Genomic DNA, 23,861 nt, shown 5'->3' on the forward strand with positions numbered 1-23,861 from the left:
TTTGAGGCAGGCCTCTGTGTTGGAAATGGTAGGCTTTGATAGATTAGTGTGCCACCTAGTGGACATGCTTTGTAAGTGAAGTATATCACTGCTGGATTATGTATCAAAGCCTTCTATTGCACATTATTCTTTTTCAGGCTACAGGCCGCGTTTTGTCCACACACGTCCAGCCAGGTCCTTGTCTGTGGAGTTTGAGGGGCGGATCTACGATGTGGACCTGCAGGCCGACGACAAAGATGCCCTCAAGCCACGTGCCATCAGCAAACGCCACTACGAGCCCCAAGAGGACCTCGGCCTGGAGTCAGACGACGGATCCGAGGAGATGCTTGCCGATGACACCAACGCTGTGGGCTACCCCAACTCCCTCAAAGTCACACACAAGTGCGTTGTTGTCTGGACATATTTAATGTTTTTATAAATATTGATATTGAGATAATATTTTGATGGTACATTACCATCATCACATCTCCACTGGACTGGCTTGATCGTCCTCGTATTCTGATTACGTATTCTTCTCGTCGTTTGTGCCTACAGGTGCTACATCCTGGTGAACGATACTGTGCACTGCGAGAGGGAAGTCTACCAGTCGTCCAGAGCCTGGAAAGACCACAAGAGCTACATTGACCAGGAGGTTTGTGTTTGAATTCCACTCCTGAGAACAGATATTTGCAACTCCATAAGTGAATCAACCTAAAACCATTGGCATTAATGTCCTTAAAGATAATATATCAGTTGTTTTTTATTTTACTGTATGTATATATATGTTATGGACTTACTCAACTATGTTAGTGATGCAAGTTACCTACAAGTGTATATGATGTTGAATGTAGTGTGAAGCTAGTCTCCCAGTGCTGGTGTGATGTTACAAGCTGTCCTTCTACCGTCCTCTTGGCAGATTGAGGCTCTGCAGGACAAGATCAAGCACCTGCGGGAGGTCCGGGGTCACCTTAAAAGGAGGCGTCCTGGCGACTGTGACTGCAGCAAGAGGAGGTACGGTGGACTCCCATCTCATTCCATGGCCCTGTGCAGGAGCCTGTTAGTGGTGAAGGCAAACTCAACATTAAGATTGTGAATTTTAATGTAGGGTCTGGGAATTTACCATAGGCACTGCTCAATCCGAGGGGTGGGATAAACGGTTGTCTTTCAAATTTCCTCTGCACGCAATAGGATAGCGCTACAACTCCCATGCATTTTCCCACCAGCTAGTTGGCTAGTTGATCAAACTTTTGTCAATTTAAAAAAAGCTTAACTCGAGTCGCGATTCAAAGACTGCTGTTCACCATCCATCATCTTTGTTTTCAAGTAGCAGGAAATTCACGCGGAACCGTCGTTGTGATTGGCCTGATAGAAGTTTAATTTTTCCAGCTCGCAAGCCAACGGAGAGTTGCTAGACTACCCTGGCTGCAAATTACATTTGCTGCCGCTAGGGTGCGTCTAGATTTCTAGGCTAATGCCGTTGTAGAAACCTTTCAGATATTATTATATAACCTCATGACCAATACGTGGTATGTAGAAGTACTATCCAAGAAAAAAGCTTCACACGAATGCTAAATGTTTATGCAACTGAACATGTAGATTCAGTTGTTGAACAGAACCCCTGTGAGTGTTTATCATTCCAAGCTTTGCTTGGCAGCTTACTCTTGGAAGGTGAAGGCCTCATCTTTGCCTTCAATCTATTTGCATGTGTCAGATGTAATGGTGTCAGAATGTCCTCGGTCTTGGTTTCCCACGGTGGTATGCACTGGCTAGAGTCTAGAAGCTGTCTGTGAGGAGGCTGCGGCTGGGAGACTTGCCAGCTTAACACCTGGCACCATGTCCTGACGAGGACGGAAGTCTAAGCTCCCAAGAAGCTGACTCTCTAATTGTCCTGTTCACCTCGGAATAGAAACCCTCAAGGCCTGATCTGGGAACAGACATTCTGCTTATAAAATGCTCACGGTCATGTTGTTTAGAATTACAGTTCATTTGCTGTTCGTGGAAAAGAGTGGTAGGAATGTTTTGGTGGTCGATTTAAAGCTAAAACATGTAAAGCTCACTAATCAAGGTACTGTAGTGCTATCTAAAGCTCTGACAATGCTCCCTTGCTCTCTCTCCTCCCTCTGCCTGCTTGCCCAGCCTATCAGCATTCTTATTCTTGACTGACATCACAGAGGTCCTATCCCTGATTTTGAGTTTCTTGTAGCATCTCATTGGTAAAAAGTCAAAAATCTATTTGAGAAGTCAGAAAGGGACATTTCTGTAACTGTGCCCACCCTGCCCAATGAGGCCAACTTTATTTGAGGATACATATCCACTTAAAGGTACACTTGGGAGCACCTTTAAAGCAAACCATTTGACATACACTACCTTTAATGTCATAGGTGTTTGTGATAAAACTAACCCAGCCTTGCTTGCAGTACTTGCATACTTGTATGTACATACATACTTACATCAGTGTAGCGATGCTTTTCTGCTGCTTGTGTCGGTCTGTTTCTTTCTGATAATTCACTGCCTGTCTGAGAAACTTGAGAAGCTTGTGACTTTGGCACTTTTTCTTTTCTTCTCTTCACCACCTAAACCAGCTACTTTAGCAAAGCGCAAAGAAACAAACCTGAGAGGTTGAAGAAAAAGAATGACCGTCTCCAAACCTTTAAGTGAGTCCCTTTGTCCTCCACGTGTGTTTCTGTCGTCCATCCTGTTGCGTGGTCCCCGTTGACGACGTGTGTCTGACGTATGTGTGTCCTGCTTGTGTCCACTGTGTAAAGAATTGGCTTGCCCTCAACACAAAACACTGTTGGTTGGAGCGAAAGCAAGGTTCACACGGATAGCGTAGCTACTCTGTGGGATGAGAGGATAATTATAGCTTGGTTTACGGTGAGCACAATAGCGCAGTGATCAACGTTTCACCAGTTGGCTGGCGCCCACTCCTATGCTGGGCATGCCTACTTAAACAGGATGGAAGGTGATAGTTTGTCACCCTAGAGCCTGGTTTGCATGATGCTCTTGGCACAGAGTGTTCGTGTCTGTCTATGTGAGTGTGTTTCTCTGTCTCTTGTGCCCAAATCCGTAAATGAGACTGTGTGTGTGTGTGTGTGTGTGTGGGGGGGGGTTATAAAAAAGACAACGGATTGTTTTGCAATTTCATGGCGCCGTCGCCTGTCCCTGGTGGACAGTGAGGGCCGCTCGTCTCCGGCAGGCACGTCGCCTGGGCCTCTTGCCGCAGGACAGAAATGCCAAACAAGCAAACAAGCGTGAACAGGATCAAACCCCCCACATGTGACACCAAGGCCTTCTCAGCAGCCCTGGCAAGATCAAGAAGTCGTAGCCTGTCAAATTGACAGACACGGTTATCTGTTCAAAAGCTTGGCCTACACTCAGGCCAAAGAGATAATGCTGGACGCATTGGGAGTCTATTAGACAAATGTGGAACAGCTGCCTCTGTTTGGCAAGGAGGCTGGGGGAAGATGAGGCTATAACACAAGAGCTGATTTGTTTAGGGCTTAATGGTGTCTGTACTATTTATCTCTCTGAGTCTGTTTTAGGGTAAACCTGTAAATGTCTGTGTAATTAGTTTGTTTGAGAAAATTGAAGAGGTCTGATTGGACAGTTGTGTGATTGGTGTTTTTGTGCATTGAACTGTGGTCTGATTGGCCACTTGTTTGCTTAGAAAAGCCTGATTGGTCAGGGGTTCTACTGGATTATCTGGATTGTTGAGTTTTTGCAAGCTGCCCTCTCATTGGCTCTTTTTGTGTGTCCATCAGGGAGGCAGTGCAGGAAGTGGACGGTAAGACTCTGTATAACGAGATCCGGAGGAAGAAGAAGGAACGGAAGGAGCGGAAGAGGCAGAGGAAGGGGGATGACTGCAGCCTGCCTGGACTCACCTGCTTCATCCACAACAATGACCACTGGCAGACTGCCCCCTTCTGGAACTGTACGTGAACTGCACCATCTAAAGAAATAGACCACTTTCACCACTATAGAAAGGACTAAATTATTTGAAAATTGCACTAAGCTTTCCAGCCATTTTTTTCTGTAAATTTATGTAAAAATGTTTGCAATATTACTTGATAATCACAGAGGAAAAGCATGCATGCCCTAAATGCTGCACGTGCTAACGATTGGCTCTGTGCTCTGGTGTTGATCTCCAGTGGGGGGATTCTGTGCCTGCACCAGCTCCAATAACAACACCTACTGGTGTCTACGCACCATCAACGACACCCACAACAGCCTCTTCTGTGAGTTTGCCACAGGGTTCCTCGAGTACTTCGACCTGAACAGTGATCCTTACCAGGTGAGAGGATTGTTGCACTAATGCCTGCGTGAAGTATTTATGTGATTTTCCGTACAAAGTTATTTCCGACACTTAGAGTACAGTGTCATGCATGCAACAGCCATGTGGAATCAGAAAATGAAGCCTGCTAGTTTAGTCATTTTGAAAGACAACCATGTATGCTAATTTAATAATGTCAAGGTAAGTAGAGTAGCCTAAATACTAATGATATGCTAGCCTAAATAAATACATATACAGCAGGTTGAACTCAAAATGTATGTACCGGTATACATGTGATTCTGAATTAAAGGTTAGGGAAGAGAGGCATGTTCATATGATCATGTAAATCGAATGAATATAAATGGGTATGTGAAAAACGATGGCGGTGTTTGTGTGTTGCAGCTGACCAACACAGTGTTCACGGTGGACAGAGAGGTCCTGAACCAGCTGCACCAGCAGCTGATGGAGATGCGCAGCTGTCAGGGTCACAAGCAGTGCAACCCACGGCCCAAGGGCCTGGACACAGGTTAGCCCAACTCTTCTCCCATCCACCTTAGCCTAGTCCAGTGCAGCAGGTCGCCATGGATACCCAGTAGGGTATCCTAGCACTTGGTTATTTGGTTTGTGCTTTCATTTGGCCACATTTTATGTTGAGTGTCCTTTGGAAATAATAATTAATAATAATAATAATAATAATAATAATAATAGTAATAATAATGTGTGTTTCAATGTACATGTAGGTTATGATTATTAAAATGTTATATCATTTCAGAAAAGAAATGTAGTTTTATTAATGACTGTACTGTGTAAAAAGGGCACTTGACATAAAGTAAGGCCACTTATTCCCTTCACGGACCGGTCGTGCCAATTCAGATTAGTAATTGCAGTGTGACGGATAAGATTTCATCAAGAGATCATTTCCACCTAACTGTGGGGTCAGCACGTTTGATTAGTTCATTCTTCTGCCTCTTGGTGCTGCATGTTGCATGGGAATGAGGTTGAAGTGCTTGATGATGAATGCACACGTGTCCACTTAAAATCAATGATCCTGCCTCCCAGTAGTTTCTATCCAGAGGAGTATCCCTAGACATAAAGCTTAACGTCTGACGGCTGAATTCCACTACAGGGAATGCTGGGTATCCTGACACCATCTTCCTGATCTGAACTGGATGTTTCTGACTTTCTTCTGTCTCTCTCTTTTAAAGGCGATCCAATCTAATGGGAACCCAGAGCTGTGTTTAATAATTTTGATTGTTTTTCATGGTTTTGTGTGGTGGATCAGACATTTTAGAGCAATGTGCATAAGTGATTGGAAGTAGTTTCAAGACTCAATTATAGGATAATCTCATCAGTTTTTTCCCCTTCCTCAACAGAGGTCCTCAATATGATTCACTGGTTTTATTTCATGTCACAGCAAGCTTATGAAAATAATATTTTCAAGCTGTGCTACTATTTATGAACTGACATAGAACCATCATTGAGTCATCTGACTACAGGCAACTTGGCAATGCAGCTCTGAACTGGCGGTCAGTGAGGCTGTTGAGACCTGTCAGTTTAATTTCACACACTTTTGTCTCACCTCGGTGATGAAGCCACAGTTTATTTTTATTATTATTATTTTTTAGGGTGGCTCTGCCTAAATTGGTATTCTGGCCTAGGCTTCTGGTTAAAGAAAAACAAAACTATGACTTCAGCCCCTCTCATGGTCTGTCTTTTTGTTGGCATGTGTTCTTCAAAACCCATCGTGTAATATAAGCCAGACATAAATCTGCAAGAAGGGCTGTCAACACTTCCAGGTCCATTTCAGGTGTGCATCACAAATCATCATTTAGTTTCTCCTTTTTAAATTAAAATGTTGGCTTCAGGTTTCACCCAGAAACAAAGACAACTACCTTTAATCCCCTTCATCCCAGTAATACTGTAGCATATATATATTTTAGCAATTTATCTTATAATTAAGGACATCATTCTTCAGATATTAGTTAGTTTTAGTGATGCATGTAATGTCCTTGGTGCTTATGTAAACAGCAAGATTCATGAATATGTTAGTTTTAAGTGCATAAGACCTTATGTGTAAGTGTGAACTCAATGATTTGGATTAAATGGATTCAGTGTCTGACCTAAGATCTGCTCTAAAACAGAACCCTCAGGAGACTATAACTACCGGTCCTCCAGCCCAGTTCATTCTCTCTCTCTCTTTCACTCCCATTTCTGTCCTCTGTTTCATCAAATCATGTTAACTGCATTTCTCCATAGGGATCTAGAGGCCATGCATGAAGAACTACAGTGACTGTGAATGATTTTAGTTGTTTTGATCGTGAGCGATGCATTAACAATCGACTGCTCTTATTTTCCTGATCAGGGAGTAAAGATGGCGGAAGCTATGATCCACACAGGTATTCACCCTTTTTGTCCTCACTGGCTTTCCGTAACAACTGCATGGGCCAGCTCATTCCACTAATCTCCCATGATGCATCAACGCTTAAAAACATACAAACAAAAAAACAAAAGCAAATAGAACGAAACATGTGTGGTTGCATGCTGAGTTTGCGCTAACCATAATTCTACCCGTGTGTTTTGATTTGACCATTGTAAGAAGAGTCCGTGCCATGTGTTTATCTCCACAACGAGGCCGCACAGCGTCCCGCTGGCCAGCTTTTGTCTTGTGGGCTCCATCCGAGTGCTTGTGTCATGTGGGAGCTGTTTTTCATGCTTGTTTGCTTTCCTCCGTGTTTCATGTCGTCCTGTTTTTGTTTTCCCTTTTCCCCCCGTATATCCTCTCTCATCGCTGTGGTGATAATTCAGTTACTTTATATCTGCAGCATCCTTTTTGCCTAAAAACACATGTAATTGCTTTCCTGTGTTTGTATGAATCATTACATGATTTTGGCACTGGTGTGGTGGTTATTCCAATGGTATGCACCCACAAAGTAACTACATTCAGTCCCTTTTTTAAAGAACTAGCAAAATACCCCACCCATTCCCCATTTCACATGAACTATTTGGATATATGGATTTGGCTTTTGAAAAGCTCTAAATTATTTTAGACATCTTTATGTATACAAACAGTCCGAGTGTGGTTTTTTGAAAATGACTAAGAGATTACGACACAGCCAACACAATTAAGCATCACTGTTTTGAATGAAACCGATAAGCTGCGCCATCCTGCATGTACATCTAAATGCATGTGTCACTTTGTACCTAAATGCAGCGTATGTTCGTACCAGCCCTGCTTCAATGGTGAACCCAATAAGGCTGTGCTGAAAGCCCTGACAAGTGCAATATTACTTCAGCTATGAGCCAAAATGGCCAGCTAGATCATCTTGTTGTAATTATTCTGTGCTAGAGTAGCCCGATTGGCGCCTCTTATCTGCATTGATATCTCAGAGCAGCTTTAGTTGGGTTTCTCAGCCTTGCTTCCACAGGACTGCACAGCAGCTTTTGGGTTTCTCTCTGCAGACTCCTACTTGATGACGAGTAGACAGACTAGACTTGCCCAGTTGCCCCATTTGCACCTTGTGCTGCAGAACCCAAAATAAGCAGTGTGGATTGGTCGAGGCAGGATTGAGAAACTCCTCTGGAGCACTTCAGACAACAGTGATGACATGCCAGTGATTTTACAAATCTCTTGCTTGGTCAGAAATGCATTAAAAGTGTTTTTGGATAAACTGGACTGATCTACAGAAGTCAGAAATCTGCCTGGAAAAGTCAACATCTTTTTACCATAAGGGAGGCATTTTGAAGTTTCTGTGTGCAATATTAAGATATTGAATTAATGGAAACATCTTGATATTATGGTCAAGATGGTTTAGAAGGGGTAGTCTTCGCTACTGTTGGTTCTAATCTAATGTTGGTCTCTAGAATGTCTCGGTTTACTCTGGAACACTCTTAGTGTGTGTGTGTGTGTGTGTGCGCGCGTTTGTGTGTGTGTGTGTGTGTGTGCGCGTGTGTGCGTGTGTGCAAACAAACAACCAGTTTTGTGGATTCACTGGCACTGGCAATAGTAGAAAAGCATCGTGGTGACACCTCTTTTGACCTTGTCTGTCTTTGGCACCTGCTTACCAGGCAACAGCAACACCGAAAGTGGTCAAAGCTGAGGAGGCCCGTTCTGTCGCCCCTGTGAGTGTCCCTTTAGCCTCACTCAACATGGTTTCATCTCCATGCCTCATTCCTCCATACCGTAGACTACATTACCCACGCTCCTCTTCTTCATTACTGCACCAACTTAGTCACCCATAAACAGAGGAGACTGTCATCATTAGAGTTCATTTGTGGGCATCCAATTCATGAGGGCCATGTGTGTGTGTGTGTGTGTGTGAGAGAGAGAAAGAGTTCTGCCGTTTCTGTTTTCTTGACATAATTTTGCTGATGTTCACATATCTTTTTTGTCCCGTTTCCTGTCCTGTTTGCTTTGCTATTTCTTTCTTGCTTCCAGGTCACCTGGGTTATTGTTTTATTTTTTGCCTTTCGTCTCACGTTCTTTTTGTCAATCATTGTTGCAGGACGTTCCTTTCTGTTGAAGAACCTTTGGTGCTGTCTGTCTTAGTGCATGATGTCTAAGATGGATTATTGTGGGATTCAGTTTATAAAACAAATCAGTTTTGTCTTTGTTTTGCTCTTCATTTAATTATTTTTTTCTCTTGGTTCCTCTGGTTATGGCTTGAGTTTGTGCCAATGCCTGTTGTGGGTCCTCTATACAAAAGCACAAAGCTCTATTTGAGTGTGTGTGTGTGTGTGTGTGTGTGCGTGTGTGTGTGTGTGGACACTTGTGCTGTGGTCAGCACTAGCACAGTGAGCTAGTGATCAGGCATGCTTACACCCCCCCCCCCCTCCCCCCGCCTTTGTGAGTGTGTGCTAAAGCAGAAGTAGCTCCTCCAGCTAACAGTGTGTGTCTCTCTCTTTCACAGAACACAGCCAGGATGGGAAGGACGAAAAGGTTAAGCTGCCCAACTTCACAGAGGACTTTAACTGGCAAGGACTGGCCGATCTGTACAGTGTAAACGAGACTCTTTACGAGCGGAGGGTTGACTATCGACCCAGCTCGGACGACTGGACGAACTTTCAGAAGGATGTAGATAGTATGTTTGCACTGCTGAGCAACCTAAAGAGACTGAACCAAACCAATAAGCTTGACCCTCTGGATGAGTCGGGCTCTGGGGACGGGGGCCCCGACGACATCGACGCCAGCGGTGAGGGGCCCGACTCGGTGCATGGCGACAAGTGGCCCCATCTGGTCGCGCCCACCACCGTCCCCTCCTCGGCCAATCCCCCCAGCCACACCCCCAGCGGGGCCCCCCCGGGGCAGGAGCTGAACGAGCTCCCCGAGGCGCCCCATCAGCCTCCGCCCGCCTCCACGAGTGGCAGGCCGTCGGCCCCCCGGCCGCGGGCCAGCGCCTGGCTCCAGCAGCTGGACGACGAGGACGGCAGCGACGCGGGCTTCAGCGGGAACGGCCTGACGGAGCTGGAGACTCGCCACGAGCACGTCCTGTGGGCCGCCTCCTACCCCAGCCTGCCAGCCCAGCTCCTCCACCACCCGAGTACACTCCACGTGGACCCGCAGACCCACCAGACCCAGAGGAAGGAAGAGGAGGAGGAGGAAGACCTTTTCCAGGCCCAGGGCTACCTGCCCCTGTCCCCACACCCTGCCCAGCCCAGAGACCCTCCAGGAGACGGCCCTGCGGCCCAGCCAGACCCTCCCCACGGGGGGCCAACAGAGCCCCCAAAACCCTCTGGGCTGGAACCTCATGACTCAGAGGGGAGCGGTTTCGCCCCTCTACCCACCAAAAGCACACTCTGAGGGGAGAGGGGAGTTAGCGGGGTGATGCAGGCTCCTTGCCATGATGCCAGTAAGCTCCAGAGACACTGCATATACAGCAAGGCACCCTCCATTTAAAGAGAGCGCTGGGCTGTTTTCTTAGTTTTTTTGAGTTAGAAATCGTATAATAAGAAAATCATAATGTTATTATTATTGTTTATTTTTTTACAGGTGCTTCAGTTTATTAGAAATCAGTGTTACGTTGTTTTTTTTAAATATATATATATATATATATATATATATATATATTTAGGAAAGAGAAAAAAAAAACCTTAATGCAGCTTAAACATCATGAATTTTGAATTTCAAGTGGAGAAACGTGCATAAAATTATGTTTTTAATATATATTTTTAATAAATAATAGGTTAAAAATGTGATGGTGAAACCATTGCAATGCAATACATCAGGAAATTAACCCACCAGTTTAATGTTTGATGCACTTTTAATCCTCCACAGCAACATTTTAGTATGTGCTGATGTCAATCAAAACCTACACTGTGTGATAGACAAGACCAGTTATTTACTCTTGCTAGTTTGAATCATGGTACTGTCTCAAAGATAAACAATCTTAGCTAATAAAGCAACCGTTGCCATCAATACTGCAAATGGAGGCCCGTTTAAATGCATTAAATTGGGGTATAGTACAATTTATATATATATATTATTATTTTTTCTCTTTCTGTTCATTAGTTATAAAAAGGCACACTTTAGCACACAGTTTGTTCAGATATGTTCTGCTACAGCACACTTTCCTGGTCACGCTTTTGTTAGTAAACACTTGAACTGTCCACCCTGTGCTCCAGAAGTCACATGGGCTAGGCAGGACTTGAAATGCATACGTGGTTCTATTATGCAACTTCTTAGAGCTCCACCAGTATTCTGAAGTGCTTTGATAATCAGACAATGCATATGTAGGTTTTGTTATTTTAAAAGCCAACAGCTGTTTATAGAGGTACCATTAAGAAACACTAACACCAATAATTTATGTACATCCCCTGCAGTATAGTCATGCTTGCTTTCAATTGTTGTTTTTCAGGATATCAGTGTCCATCACTTTTTTATTCATTTTTGAGAAATACTTGATAAAACAGCATTTCCATACTGTTCATTTTTCAAACAATGTTTTTAGAACATGTCTGGTTGCATTGCATAATTTCAAGCAAATCCCCCCCCCCCTCCCCCATACCCTCTTCGTCACCGTTTTTAAAAGGAAATTTCATTTGGAAGTGTTAAAACAATTCTGGCTTCTGGAAAGCCAAGAAGCTGTTTAATAAATAAAGATTTTTTTTTAAAAGTACATGGTTTTCGATAGTTTCTGGTTTACTTCCTTATACTCTTCCTATTTCCCTTCCTCTGTGTGGCTTGGTGTTCTGAATACTTTCACTGTAAACATTTAGAGGCAAGTATTCTAACTCGCCGTTATAGTTGCCGGCAGTGCGGTATAGTGTTGCAAGAAAGAAGGAATGGTCAGGAGGATCACCAGCGTGGAAGGTGTAGCTAAAGAACTTCATTCGTTAGATGCTTATGGACAGCAGGACTGAGCTAATGTGATAAAGGAAGCACAATCCAGTGTGTGTGTGTGTGCATGTGTGTGAGTGCTTTAAGAGCTACAGTAGCTTCGACACTGCTAGCTTTGTCCCATGGCCCAAGAGAAGCAAAGGAACAGCAGATGAGAGCATGCTCACACACAGAGTACACAGACATACACTACACTATGGGTCTGTCTTTTTCTGCCTTTTCTTACATTGTAGAAGAAAACTATGAAATAACACACATGATGTTATGTAATAAACAAAAAAGTGGAAATAAAGCAAAATGTTTGAATACTATTTGAGGCTCTTCAAAGCAGCCAACCTCTCAAGCCAACAATCATAACATTTCACACTCTCCCCTCACCTCCAACCACATGTTCACAATGAAAGCCGATTAGGTGTCACACTACAGACAGCCACAAATGATGTCATCAATAAATGGTTGATGCTCCCAGGTTTGGAAACTGCCACTTCATGGGAGCATCCAGCAGCCCACATTGACAACCCTGTACTTCCTGTACTTCTGTGTCCACCAGTGTGTCAAACCTAACTGGCTTGTTTGTGAAAATGTGACAATGTGTGAGTCAAGTCAAGTTTATTTATATAGCGCATTTCATACACAGAGGTCATTCAATGTGCTTTACATAAACAAAACCAAACAATAATAACAAATAAAAGCATAGAAGGGCAATATAGTCAAAGAATAGTTAAAAGGTAAAGATCATAATAAAAAGGAAACATAAAACAAGGTAAAATCATTTAAAAATAAAGAATAATTAGTAAGCAAAACAAAGGCAAAAGTAGTAAAAAAAAGTAATAAAAGACAAAGTAGAATAATTATCAAGGCAGATTCAGAATTTGTTACTCGGCACAGTTAGCAGAAAGCATCTGAGAACAGTTTGGTCTTAAGTCTAGATTTAAAACTGGCTACAGTTGGGGCCTTTTTGATGTCATCCGAAAGTTGGTTCCACAGCTGAGCCGCATAGCAGCTAAAAGCTGCTTCACCATGTTTAGTTCTAACTGTAGGTTTTACTAGCAGGTTTTTCACCTGGGACCTGAGAGGACGAGAAGGTGTGTACTGCTGAAGCATGTCTGACAAGTATTTAGGTCCTGCTCCATTTACTGATTTATAAACAAGCAATAGTGCTTTAAAGTCAATTCTGTGACTTACTGGAAGCCAGTGCAAGGACTTAAGAATTGGAGTAATGTGGTCAGTTCTTTTAGTTTTTGTTAGAATCCTAGCTGCTGCATTTTGTATCACCTGAAGCTGTTTAATAGTCTTTTTAGGAAAGCCTGTGAACAGTCCATTGCAGTAATCAACTCTGCTGGAGATAAATGCATGAATGAGTTTTTCTAAGTCATATTTTGACATCAGCCCTCTGAGTTTGGCAATATTTTTGAGGTGGTAAAAAGCTGATTTAGTTATCGCTTTCATGTGGCTGTTGAAATTTAGATCACTGTCAATTAATACACCAAGATTTTTAACAGTATCCTTTGCCTTCAACCCTTTTGTGCCAAGGAGAGTGGCAACCTTAAGTCTTTCCTCATTTTTACCAAATATAATTACTTCAGTTTTTTCTTTGTTCAGCTGAAGAAAATTTTGAGACATCCAGGTGTTGATTTGTTCTATACACTGACACATAGATTCAAGAGGACCATAGTCGTTTGGTGATAGAGCTAAGTAAATTTGTGTGTCATCTGCATAGCTATGATATGAAATCAAATTATTTTGAATGATTTGTCCAAGTGGGAGCATATAGAGGTTGAATAATAGTGGCCCCAAGATTGACCCCTGGGGAACACCACAGGTCAAGGACGTTGGTGTTGAGGTACAGTTTCCGATGGCAACAAAGAAGCTCCTTTCTTGTAGATATGATTTTATCCAGCTGATAACTATGCCTGTAAATCCAACCCAGTGTTCTAGTCTGTGTAGTAAAATATTGTGATCAACAGTGTCAAATGCTGCACTAAGGTCCAGTAGCACTAGGACTGATGTTTTACCTGAATCTGTGTTGAGGCGTATGTCATTGGAAACTTTAATGAGAGCTGTTTCAGTGCTGTGATTTGCCCGAAAACCAGACTGAAAGTAATCAAAATACCCATTTGATGTTAGGAAGGTGGTTAATTGATTAAAGACTACTTTTTCAATAATTTTGCCAATAAAAGGCAGATTGGATATGGGCCTGTAATTGTTTAGCATGGAGGCATCCAGGTTATTCTTCTTGAGAAGTGGCTTTACAACAGCTGTTTTCAGTGACTTAGGAAAAGTGCCAGACAGCAGTGATACATTTACAATTTGAAGGACATCCGCCGCTATGAGGTGAAAAACAGTTTTGAAGAAATTGGTAGGCAGAGTGTCTAAGACACATGTGAGTACACACAAGACACCATTTGAATGGTCCAATCTAGATGCTTGGCATAGGCCAACCTAAATCCTGACCACCTAGATCTACCAGATTATATTTAAATGCACTTTCAGATTCATCTGGTTCACAGGCTTACAATATTCACAGGTCTTATTTATAAACGGGGTCACCGGAGGGATTTTGAGTGCTTCAATCAAAAGTTGCATGACCCTCCCCTGCCTGCAAGAAAATTTTCAACGACCCTCCAGCAGTCTTTTCAAAAAAGACATGACCCTCCTCCCGGGCCAATCGTCGATACCTAGCTATGAAAACACGTAGATTTCAGCAATCATTCTAAACTCACCCTCTGCTTTCTGATCTTACACATCACACTTCACCAAGATGGTGGCCATTTCTGTAAATTTACTCACTAACATTGTTGTGGAAACACAATAAGCATGGAAACTAAATGCACACTTCCTGCAACTGCATTAGCCTACTTGAAATAATTTACTCCTCTAGTAAGTATTCACATGAAATAAAACAATAAAACATTGAGACCATTCAACAAAGCACACTGGGTAATAACAAATTCAACACATGAACTTGTTGCTATGGACTCGTCGGCTTCCTCAGTCATTGTAAAGCTGGCGAAGCTGAACATTATCCAAAACTCAATTTCTCAGACGAGCGTCAATTTGGGAGCTTGCTACACTCCTTCATTCTCAAATGACTTGAAAAGACCGTTTGCACAATTTCACAAATAATCACAGGGACCGAAAAATACCTAACATGCCAACTTTTTCCGGGTTTATGCCTATCATTTTAACTTTTTCCCGCTGTCTTGCGTTTTAATATTTTCCCGTAGAATATCCCATATTACTGTAATACTCTCATAACATTAGTCCTGCATTCTGGCCTGTCTCTGTGTTGTCCTGTTGTTACCCCTTGCCCTTCCAGAGAAACAGATGTATTCAAATCATCGTTTTGTTTGCTTGAATGCGAACTCAGAGTGATGTTAACCTACAGTAGGCCTATTTAAGTTAACGACGTGGTTGTTGTGAGAGCACGATTCATTGGCGCTTGCAGTGTTCGGCCGTAGGCTATGTCTACGTGCGCACCTGCCAGGCTAAGAGCCAAAGAAATCCCCCTGTATATTCACTCCAAGTTGGCCTACCATAACTTACCAACTCTAGCCTACACTGTAGACCAAACTGGCTATTTATATGACCAATGTATTTGTATTCTGTATTCTGCTTTATGAAGCAGAATTACGCACTGCTACTTGGAACGTAACACATTTTTGTTGGCAGGAGAGAGAATGACAGCGATTAACAAATTGTTGCTGGTTACCAATAGGGCCTACAAGGCTATATATTTTTTTGCAAACAACAAAAACAGAAAGGATGGAGACAGCAAAGCTAGAGATGGGCAGGAACAAGGTCAATTGGTAGAGATGCTTGTCAAAACGTTAGGAGCTGGATGTGTGGATGAATGAAGCACAAGTAGCCTATGCTTTATAAGCATGCACACTGTTTAAAGTTAGGCTAGGCTACACGGTAAACTACAAGTAAATCAAAGTTAGCTTTTTTAGGGCTGGATAAAGTTGACCAAATGGATATAGGCTGTTAGGCGTGAATAAAGTAGGCTACTTTGTTGCTCCAACCCTTCCAACGTTAATGGGGACGGATGTTGACATTTTCCGTATTTTGCGTGAGAAACCCGGGAAATCTCCCTTATTTTCATTGTTCAATATTGACAGAGCTATGGAACGAAAGAGAACGTTATATGGCGACAGAAATCAACAATCAAACAAGCCACTTTGATTTTTTGCTGTTTTCATTAATACAAAAGATGGGTGACCCCCCCTCCTAGACAAAAAAAGTTAGGTGACCCTCCCCTCAACAAAGAATAAAAAGACATGACCCTCCCCTATTTTCCTCCGGTGACCCCGTTTATAAATAACGAACGGTCCCTTAAGGTGAAGAACATGTCTGTGCCTGAAGCTATCAGACTGGAGGTAGGCCTTCAGAACCATCTCAAGCCATTGGTCAGAGAAACCTAATTATCACAACACAAAGTCAAATTGTACGCCTATTTGCATTGAAAACTGGGAGGTAACTTCCACGATATAGCCTATATGGCTAGAGCAAAGTCCTTTTAGGCAAGTCCTTCCACTGGGTGGCCATATTGCAACACTTTTTGGGCACTTATCGGGCATCTATTTCAGGCCAAACCTCCCGTGAGCTTCACGACACCAAATTTGTTCCAGTGGCAAGATCACAACACATGATTGGCACGATGTATTCACAACATACCACATGATTGGCATGATATATATATGTCGGCTTTTGGCGGAGGAAGGGGCGGGATATGTGTAGACAACGGCCATATTGGCATTACAAACGAAACCCATGCATTTCTATGGAGGATTTTTTGAGTGCTGTGTCATCTCATTAGAAAGTCTCTGGCTAGAGCTGCAGCTGCAGCCATTTAAGGCGAGCCAGCCAGTGTGTGACTTTGGGGAAAAAAGATGTAACCGTAATTGTTCCATAAACCTGCTGTTTTCTTTAAGGAAACTATAGGCATAAAGGACAGGTTTTATTTTATGGACATTCTTTAAAATTAACTGTGAATAAATGTGCCTGAAGTACTGTGTGTTGGTAGAGTTGATTGTCCTAGTGAGCTGTAAAGTGAGCTGTTAATTATTGATATGAAATGAATGCAGTTAGTGTGAAGAGGGCTTCAAATATACTATGCAAAACAATGAGCAGATACTGTGCCCAATAAACTGTTCTATATGGCACACCATCAAATACCATTCAATAATAAACAGACTAGGTTGTGTTGTATTTCATGGCCCTTGTAAGGGGTAGCAGATATCCTGTTTAATTTATTCGTGGAAATAAACCCAATGACTTGTCAATGTCTGTGAAATACATAAAAGACAGACAGAGCAAATTAATATAGTCAGTCAGTGCCACACATGACTAGAAACAAACACAAACGAAACCCATCAGATTTGTTTTTACTAATTTTAATGACAAATATCAAGTATTCAAGGTATTTGTAAACAAACCGTTCACAAATGATGTATTGACTTATGTTCCTGTGGAACACAAAGCAAGAGCTTCTACTTTTGAATACATCTGCTTGTAATTAAATAAATACATAAAGTATTGATAGAAATGAAAGAGGAAAAAGTACTCTACAGTCTACCTGAAATAACCCACATGACCAGAGTCCAGAACAGCCCACAAGTGTCTACTCTCACGACACCTACAGGAGGCCGACGGTACTGCAGAGAGTAGAGCCACGCCAGAAGAGCTATGGAGCTGTCCATTAAATGTCCAACTTCCCCTGCGTCACAAGTTGTTCAAACAAACACATTGAGCCCCATCAGGTCCCATCTTCCCCTCCCACCCCACCAAAAGACGATGACAGCACCTCCACAGCATCCACATCATTTGTTTAAAAACGCCACTTTCTTGTCATGGATTGCGGAGTTCATGGTGGTCGGTGTTTCCAAAATTTTGTAACAAATATTTTAGACAGGTGGACAAAACGGTAAAGTCTTGCAGATGTCTAGCAGTTTGGATTCCGAAGTAGGCCTACAGATCTAGATGCAGTTCCAGTTTAAAAAGAAACTATCACCTGCATTGCAAAAGGCAACCCTTCCTCCCCAAAATGGTTTTCAACACCTCTTGCATTATAGATACTGTAGGTAATTCAGGCACAGAAACATGAATATGCAGTTTCCTGTGAGATTTACTTTTGTGTAGCATTTTGTTGACTATAATTCATTTAAGTCAGTTAAATAGATATCTAGCTAGATGTGAGTTCTACAGTAATGTTTCAGACTTCACTGAACATATTTACATTGCTACGGCATTAGGAAACAGAATTTTAATACAAATCTTGTTAAACACACTACAGTGTGGCTGGATACACTGTTTGTCCAAACACAATTGTCACATATAATATTAAACTTTTTTGCTTTTTGTATCTTTTGGGTGATCTGGACACCAATGACTCAGAAGTTTCATACAATCTCACTCCAAAGTATCCTTTCCTAGAATGGCAAAGTATTTTTTTTTTTTCACATTTAAAGATCACCTTCTACAATCCACACCTTTAAACCAGAGTACTTTACTATCCCAATACAGCAGTATTAATACTGATATTGATATCTTTCGTGCCTAGGGATGTCTTAAGTCAGAATAAAAACATGTTTGTTAGATGCATCCTGTTCATATCTCCTTTGGTCAGCAGGGGGTGCTAGAACACCTTGAAAGAAGAGTAGCATCAAATCACAGCCATTATTTACACATGTGCATTTTCTGTTGAAAATATTTCTGTATATAATCATATTTTAGGGCATTATTGAATGCATGCTTATTGCACTAGTTTAAATGTGGAATGCACTAATATGCAACTCCTACAGACATGTTTAAGATTATTGAAGCCCAATACATTGCTAAGCCAACTGATGCAGTTGCAGATTATAGCATCAGTTTTGACTTTTGCAGTAGTTTGCCCTGACAATCTGAATATATTGTTAATAGAAAGGCCATGATCCCGACCCCACATACAAAATAAACATTAGGAGAAAATATCTAGCGGTTTCCTTTTTAAATTCAACCAATCTAACTGGCTTCAATCTAATTAGAAGTTAATGCACTTAACATTCCCACGTGTTGCCTCTCCCTGGTCAGGTTTGCTTTCAGAGAGAAGTGGGAGCGATGTTCTGTTCATGAGGACACTCGTGCAGATGCCGTTTCAGCTCGTCCTCTGTCATTTGCTGTTCCTCAGTCTCAGTGGCACATCTTTGAAAAACACTAGTCATTTTTTTTTTTAGTCCTCCTTGAATGAGACCTCTACGGAGTCAGGTGTGTGTGAATATTGGTGGATAGACTCTCCTGCAGCGGTAGGGTGGGCAGAGGGCTTTTGGGTGGTGCTGCACCAACACAGGGCTGCACTCCAAGCTCTCAGAATGGGGCTAAGAACACCCTTTAGGCTCCTTCCAATGCAACAATTCCCTCAAACTGAGAACTGTCTACATATGACATAGCTGTATGTAGTGTGAAGTCTGTTTCTGTGAGTGTGAGTGTGAGTGTGTGTGTGTGTGTGTGTGTGTGTGTGTGTGTGTGTGTGTGTGTGTGTGTGTGTGTGTGTGTGTGAGAGACAGTTCCTCCTCAGAGCAGATGTTTACTTCACACTTTGATGATGGTGATTATGCTTGAGGTGACTCTGATGAAGAGTACGGTTCTTGGAGAAGGCTGTCCACGTCTGCTGCAGTTGCCTGGCGCACTCACATTTGCGCCGGTGCAGCTCTGAGGCACTGTTTTGGAGAGGGGACCGTGGATGATGGGGGCGGGGGGGGATCCATGCCCCAAAATCTCTTAACCCATTCAACAAGGACTGATGAGCAACATAGGTCACAAATTATGATCCACACGAATCAAATCTACTCTGTCCCCCAGAACATTCAAGGTGAGAAAGTTGTTTTTGTTTTGTCGTACACTGGTGTGGAAATATGACAGGACAGCTATGAGTAGCACAACACTGGAGGATTCGGTAGCTTGCATAGTACAGGTTTCAATTTTGTGCTTCAAATGCAGCTTTTTGATAAGTCATCATGACGTACAGTACAAGACCTCACACAGACAAGCACAGTGTCCCCTTCCCCTCAACTTAGCACCTTAAATACATGTTTGACTGCAAATAATAATAAAAAAACAAAACTAGAATCTCTGAAGTTAGCCCGGTGTACATGCTCCTGGTGGCTAAGGCCACCAAACGATATGCACTGAAACAGAGAGGAGTCAGGAAAAGAGCAGTTCAGCACAGGGCACTAAACGCTCTGCCCAGTCTGCTCCGTAGGTCAGGGGAGATTCTGTCTGTCTGTCTGCGTGAGTATGTATGTTTGTCTGTGTGTGTCTGTCAATCAATCAGCATTTGGCGGCCATGTCTGGAAGAGGAGAGTGCGGCGCGAAGGCACATGGCGGATGACGGGAACAGAAATGGCCGTGTGTGCGATCGGCTGCCTGCGTGTGTGTGAGAGTGTGTGTGTGTGTGTGTGTGTGTGAGAGAGAGAGAGGGAGACAGTTCTGAGGTGTGACAAGGCGGCAGCCTGCCCCTCATATTTGCGCAGCAACTTCCTGCAGCGAGCGGTTGGGCGGGGTTATTGCTTTGAGCGCGTTACCGGGGCAACTGTGGCTGTTTTGATGGCCGTAGTGGAGGCCCAAGCCCAGCAGTAGGCCAGGCGTGGTGTGCTGCTGCTGCTGCTGTTGATGATGATGATGAGGGTGAAGATGAAGATGAGGATGGTGACCCAAGCCGTGCCCAGCGTCGCCCATCTCGGGCCGCGGCGTGAACACGGGGCAGGAGCGGGTGCGCGCGTGGCTCTTGTGCCCGCCGGCGTGGCAGATCATGTCGCTGACGGTGCCCAGCGGCGGCGGCATCGTCTGGCGCCAGCGCTCCTGGCGCTCCTCCTTGTACTTGATGGAGTACCAGGTGAGGAAGATGAAGACGAAGCCCACGAACTTGAGACTGGCCGCCAGGCCGAAGTAGACGAAGCGGAAGGAGGTGACGTCGTACTCCCAGCACGAGCCGTGTACGCCACAGTCCTGCTGCCACAGCATGCACGTGGTGTCGATCACCGCGCCAAAGTAGATCGGAGTCGGGATGTACGCTGCAGCAGAGGGAAGGAGAGAGAGAGAGGGAAGGCGAGAGAGGGATGTGGAAAGGAAAGAGTGAGAGGAGGGGAAGAGGAGGGGAAAAGAGGAATGGAAGGAGAGTAAAATAAATAAGGGAAGACATGAAAAGAGCAAATGAGGAATAGGAAGGAGTAAAAACAGAGGAAAGAAGAAATTAAAAGAGAAGAGGAGAATTAGCACTTCTGTTTACGTTCAAATTTGACCATATACTCAACAGTCTGCACATGTATTCAGTTTATGAACTTCACAGTTACTTTTGTACCCACAGTGAGAACAAGAGACAGCAAGCCCTTTCTACATTTTTTAAGGTATTCTTATGCCATTTTAGGGTTTATTTGCAGTTTATTTGCAAAGCTTATGTCAGTGAACTAGCATGTTGCTATTCCCCACAGTATGCTGCTTAGAGCAGTCGGCTATCAACACGAGTCGACCAATCACAGTCCTTGCGGTCTGCGTCGCCTCAACGCAAGGTTAGAATTTTTTGGAGGCGCGCGTTGAGTGACGGCGGAGTGCTCGAAGTGGGTACACGGCGACTGTGGTACAGGGTATAGGGGTCTGCGGGGGAACGCCATCGATTTGACGCAGAAGCATAAATCAGCCTTTAGTGTCTGTATGAAATACAGTATTGTGACCACTAGATGGTACCATTTTTAATTGAAAAACTATTTGTTTGTAAACGGTGCTGTTTCTACTGTGCACAAGTGCATTCCATATATTTATATATATATATTTAGCAGAGGCATGTTTATACACATAGCTCAATGACAGGCTACAATTGCAGACTACTTAAGACAAGTTATGGCAGACATTTGCCCCCACAACAGCATGTTTGCAGGGTCATTATCATGTTGTGACAAAGCTGAACAACCCCAGAGGCATTATCTAGCCTTGTCTTTACATAAACCTCATGCTTGCTCAGGAGAAGGTCCACTAAATCTAGCAGGTGTGAGTGATGTGTGGGGAAAACCATCTGCTTTCCTTACCCAGAGTCCTTAGCAGCACAAACTGCATCCCCAGGGCAAAAGGCCTCTCCTGCTCCTCCACGGACCTACAGCACAGACAGACATCCAGTGACTACCACTGTATTCATTCACAGACATTTCAAAAAACATTAAAATCACCCTGCTAAAAAGAGATCTTTCCACCAGCAAAGACACGGTCTGTATACTACAGTATATAAACATACTATACAGTGTCTCATGACACAAAGGTTTATGAAACAATGAAAATAACCCTGCTCTCTTAAAATAATGTTTCTAAATAATAATAACTAAGTCATTCTTTCTGATTCCTCTGTCCATATACAGAAAAAGCTGTTAACACCAGACCCTTACGCTTTGGAACATAATATAAGCCCATGTTTAAATTGCCCTCAAGCAAAGTAACTGATTATAATAGTTTATGAACATATGGTTTAAAATTATTTCATATATTATAAGAAATAGTGAGTTTAAATGAACTCAAGCATAAAAGTAACTGCCACTTAGACACTTAATAACTATATCAATCACTTAGTACAGTATTGTCTATCACAAAACAGAGTAAACACAGCTGTTTATTATACCTGAGGTAAACTCAAACATAAACTCCTAGCCACAGGCGCTAAGACTGACCTGAGGGTGACTATAATGGCGGAGGGCTGTGCGCAGGCCGTGATGAGGGTGACGATGAAGAGGAAGATGAGGAAGGGGATGAGCGTGTTGCAGGTGCGGTCACACTTTCCTGACAGGGCGAAGCCGTTCTCGTTCAAGTAGGTCTTGACGATGACCAGTTGCAGCTGGTGACCCTGGCCGCCCGAGGGTGGAGTGATGACCTGGCGGCTCTGAACACAGGCACAGTCCGTGTAGTTGCGGATCTGATGGGGAACACACACACACACAGACAGACACACAGACAGACACACACACACACACACACACACACACACACACACACACACACACACAGAGAGAGAGAGAGAAGAAACAAGTTTAAGCTTGACTGCACAGTTGAGAGAACTGAAAATGTGTACACTTCAGACACAGATACGCCAGCTATCATATTTCAAAATGGGATGAAAGTGGACAGCTTTGTTTTCCTGCACTGCAGCAGAAATCTTCAGGGTACATGGGAAGCGAGGTGGAAAAAAACAAGCAGAAATACTTCAAACAATACTCCATGCGACAATTTGGTTGCCGACACTGCATTGCTGGAAAAGCCTTGCAAAGTTGTCCAAAAGCAACAAAGGCGCCCCACAAAGCGATCAAACAACGTTCTTCTGGTTGCTATCTGGAAAGGAATGTGCAAAGGCTCACACCCCAGTCATTAAGAAAACACTCTTTTTTGCTCTCCGTCCCTTATCTAGTTTCTGCTGCAGATTACAAGCATTTCCTTCGCAGTCTTTGTGACAGTTTCCTGGCCAGATCGGTTTAGGGGTGGACGGCGGGCTTTTCCTGCATTGCATTCAAAACATATTAACGGTGGAAGCTGAATCTGAAAGCTGGGGCCAGAGCGGGTCACAATAGGCTAGAGGAGGATTATCCGTGCAATCTCCGAACACGGTGCGGCAACAGGGGCGCGACCTCGGGAGAACCCTGGCGCCGTCAGTCAAAGCGCCGGCGGACTGGAGAGGGTAGAACCAAACGGAACGGAATGGAGCAGAGCGGAACCGAGAGTGCGCTGAACTGGAAATGTTCGAATATGCGATCCACTTTTTTTCCCTCATGAGCGGGTGGGAAGTGTTGTCTTTACACTGCCAAGCCCACAGGCGGCTCTCGGGTCGGCCGGCGGGATGCATGCCTGCACAGTCAAGGACACCGCAGGGGGCGGACACGCTTTCACAATAAAGCACAATGGCTGCTGCTGTACTGCACATATAGGCCAAATGTATCGCATAATCAGTTTATTTTAAGTGTGAGGCCGCGTAAATAAGGGCCAATTCCCTGGTACAGATGTTCTGCATGTTTTCCAGGAAGTGAAACAAATACTGGTAAGTAGACAAAAGGAAAACATAAGACAATGCGCACACTCCTTATAAAGCATCGCATACCTTAATCAAATGCAACTTCCTTCTGAAACAGGAAGTAGCCAGTAAAGCTATGAAGAGGAGGAATGCTGGGACAGTCAGTTACAGGGAAACACTCAACACACTCCTTCAGCTGAAGCAGAAGCAAGGACTAGGAAGTATATTATAGCTGGAGATGTAGTATGTACTTGATGTAC

General features: G+C 43.5%; 2 protein-coding genes across 4 annotated transcripts in view; one reads left to right on the forward strand and one right to left on the reverse strand.

The window, feature by feature from the left end:
• Positions 1-11,361, forward strand: part of sulf1 (sulfatase 1) — a 49,575-nt gene extending 38,214 nt beyond the window's left edge. Inside the window, exons 12-20 of one of the 3 annotated variants that reach the window (XM_076290914.1) lie at positions 138-381; positions 535-631; positions 896-990; positions 2,562-2,633; positions 3,741-3,910; positions 4,128-4,270; positions 4,652-4,775; positions 6,612-6,645; positions 9,157-9,322. In XM_076290914.1, coding sequence (XP_076147029.1) covers positions 138-381; positions 535-631; positions 896-990; positions 2,562-2,633; positions 3,741-3,910; positions 4,128-4,270; positions 4,652-4,775; positions 6,612-6,645; positions 9,157-9,190 — 1,013 coding nt within the window. In that variant the 3' untranslated portion in view covers positions 9,191-9,322. Of the gene's footprint in view, positions 1-137; positions 382-534; positions 632-895; positions 991-2,561; positions 2,634-3,740; positions 3,911-4,127; positions 4,271-4,651; positions 4,776-6,611; positions 6,646-9,156 lie in introns of all 3 variants that reach the window. The other 2 variants (XM_076290916.1, XM_076290915.1) reach the window with 2 other exon arrangements.
• A 5,601-nt stretch (positions 11,362-16,962) lies between these two features.
• slco5a1 (solute carrier organic anion transporter family member 5A1) overlaps positions 16,963-23,861 on the reverse strand; it is a 55,125-nt gene continuing 48,226 nt past the window's right edge. The window contains exons 8-10 of the mRNA XM_076290917.1: positions 22,274-22,515; positions 21,644-21,708; positions 16,963-20,635 (exon numbers count right to left, since the gene is read on the reverse strand). Coding sequence (XP_076147032.1) covers positions 20,082-20,635; positions 21,644-21,708; positions 22,274-22,515 — 861 coding nt within the window. The 3' untranslated portion in view covers positions 16,963-20,081. The remainder of the gene's footprint in view (positions 20,636-21,643; positions 21,709-22,273; positions 22,516-23,861) is intronic.

The sequence above is a fragment of the Alosa pseudoharengus genome, unplaced genomic scaffold (genome assembly GCF_046254945.1).
Source record: "Alosa pseudoharengus isolate Yale_2024_CS ecotype anadromous, Long Island Sound unplaced genomic scaffold, YU_APseudo_1.1 YU_APseudo_1.1_scf_18, whole genome shotgun sequence".
Lineage (NCBI taxonomy): Eukaryota > Metazoa > Chordata > Actinopteri > Clupeiformes > Clupeidae > Alosa > Alosa pseudoharengus.